The 1,775-nt window shown below is 44.3% G+C and overlaps 1 protein-coding gene across 3 annotated transcripts in view; it reads right to left on the bottom strand.

The window, feature by feature from the left end:
* herc4 (HECT and RLD domain containing E3 ubiquitin protein ligase 4) overlaps positions 1–1,775 on the bottom strand; it is a 32,782-nt gene that overhangs the window by 14,738 nt on the left and 16,269 nt on the right. For all 3 annotated transcript variants that reach the window (XM_015381060.1, XM_015381077.1, XM_015381069.1), the window contains 3 exons: positions 596–726; positions 357–511; positions 132–208 (listed from right to left, as the gene is read on the bottom strand). In XM_015381060.1, the coding sequence (XP_015236546.1) occupies positions 132–208; positions 357–511; positions 596–726 (363 nt within the window). The remainder of the gene's footprint in view (positions 1–131; positions 209–356; positions 512–595; positions 727–1,775) is intronic.

Here is a 1,775-nt window from a genome sequence, read left to right on the forward strand (position 1 = left end):
AATAGTTTCATGTTAGCAGGGTAGGACATAAAACAATTTTGTTAAAGTAACTAAATATAATTGAGTAAATGCCAAAAACGGCTGCATCATTTTTGGACGTTTTCTTTAAAGCCTTTAATTGGCATACTTACATTAACAGTGCAATAATGAGCAAAGCTCTGATCTCCTCCAGCATAAATCCTTTTGACGAAGCAGCTCTGATCAGCGTCTGGACAACAAAAAGCATTATTCAATAACCATTTAGATATACTGGTCATTTGCTTTATTACGTTTTAAAGTTCAAAATTATTCTTCATGATTAAAGAGTTTGAATAGAAAAGAAACATGTTGGATTTTCTTCAGCTGGGAGGTCTCACCATTTTCCTCTGCAGCACTGGAGGCAGCCCAGGGGCCTTTGACAGGGGCTGGGCTTTTCCTGTTGCAGGTGGAGCGAGTACCCAGCTGCCCGTTACCCCCCAATCCGAATGAATCCATCTTCCCACAGGCAGGAGTGAAAGCCAGCGTGTGCTGCCTAACATTCAGTGCAAAATAAACATTGAAATCCACAGCTCATCCATGTTAATCTAATGCATGGCGTGAACATAAATGTGTTTACCTCCCACATGCAATCTGTGTGACGACGTTCCCCATGAGCTCAAACACCTTCCTGGGGTTGATTTCATGGTTGGTAGAGTTATGCCCCAGCTGTCCGTATCCCCCTGCTCCAAAGGTAAACACACCTCCTTCCTGTGAAAAAACCCAGAAATATGAGGCTGAAAATGATCCGGATGCAGAGGGTTTATACGCTTTTCCAAAAACACAAAGGAAAGCAGGTTTAATTCAGTTTATTTCTATAGCGCCAATTCACAACATGTCATCTAAAGGGACTTTCCAGTTCACCAGATCATCCAGTCAAAATGATTCAAAGTTTTCTATCTAAGGAAAACCAGTTGATTGCATCGACTCATTGACTTGAATGCAATCCCTCACACTAAGCATGCTTGTAGCGACAGTGGAGAGGAAAAACTCCATTTTCAAAGGAAGAAATCTCCATCAGTACCAGTCATATTGTGAGCGGCCATCTGCTAAGGCCAACTGGGGTTCAAGGAGACAAAAGCAGAGATACAAAAAGCAACCGTAAAAAGTGGCCCCATCCAGGAAACACACAGCAAGGCAGACCAGGTTCAAATACATCCATCCATTTTCTTCCGTTTTATCCGGGGCCGGGTTGTGGAGGCAGCAGTCTAAGCTGAGATGCCCAGACTTCCCGCCCCACACACATCTCCTCCAGCCGCTCTGGGGCGACACCAGGCCAGCTCAGAGACATAGTCCCTCCAGCGAGTCTCGGTCCTTCCACAAGGCCTCCTCCCAATAGGACATGTCTGGAGGGAGGCGACCAGGAGGCATCCGAAACAGATGCCTGAGCGTCCTCAGCTGGCTCCTTTCGACGTGGAGGAGCAACGACTTTACTCCGAGCTCCTCCCGGGTTACAGGTTCAAATACAGCCTTTTTATTCCAAAAAAAATAAATAAATCCTAAATAGGGATCTTCCTTCAAAGAATAATTTAACAATATAGTTTTTAACTTGTAGTGTATGAGCTGTATGAAGCAGTTAGCATTATGCTATCCTATGATGCTTATCACTAGTGTTGTACCGATACCAGTATTGGGTGGGGCCCCGATCCAGCACTAAAATAGTGGTATCGGTATCAGCGAGTACCAACAAATAGGGCACTGATACCATTTAGAGAGCCAAAAGTTTATTCAACCTTTGTCACCCATTCCAGGTAGGCAAT

Source organism: Cyprinodon variegatus, unplaced genomic scaffold (assembly GCF_000732505.1).
Source record: "Cyprinodon variegatus isolate N-32 unplaced genomic scaffold, C_variegatus-1.0 Scaffold11, whole genome shotgun sequence".
In the NCBI taxonomy this organism is placed as follows: Eukaryota; Metazoa; Chordata; class Actinopteri; order Cyprinodontiformes; family Cyprinodontidae; genus Cyprinodon; species Cyprinodon variegatus.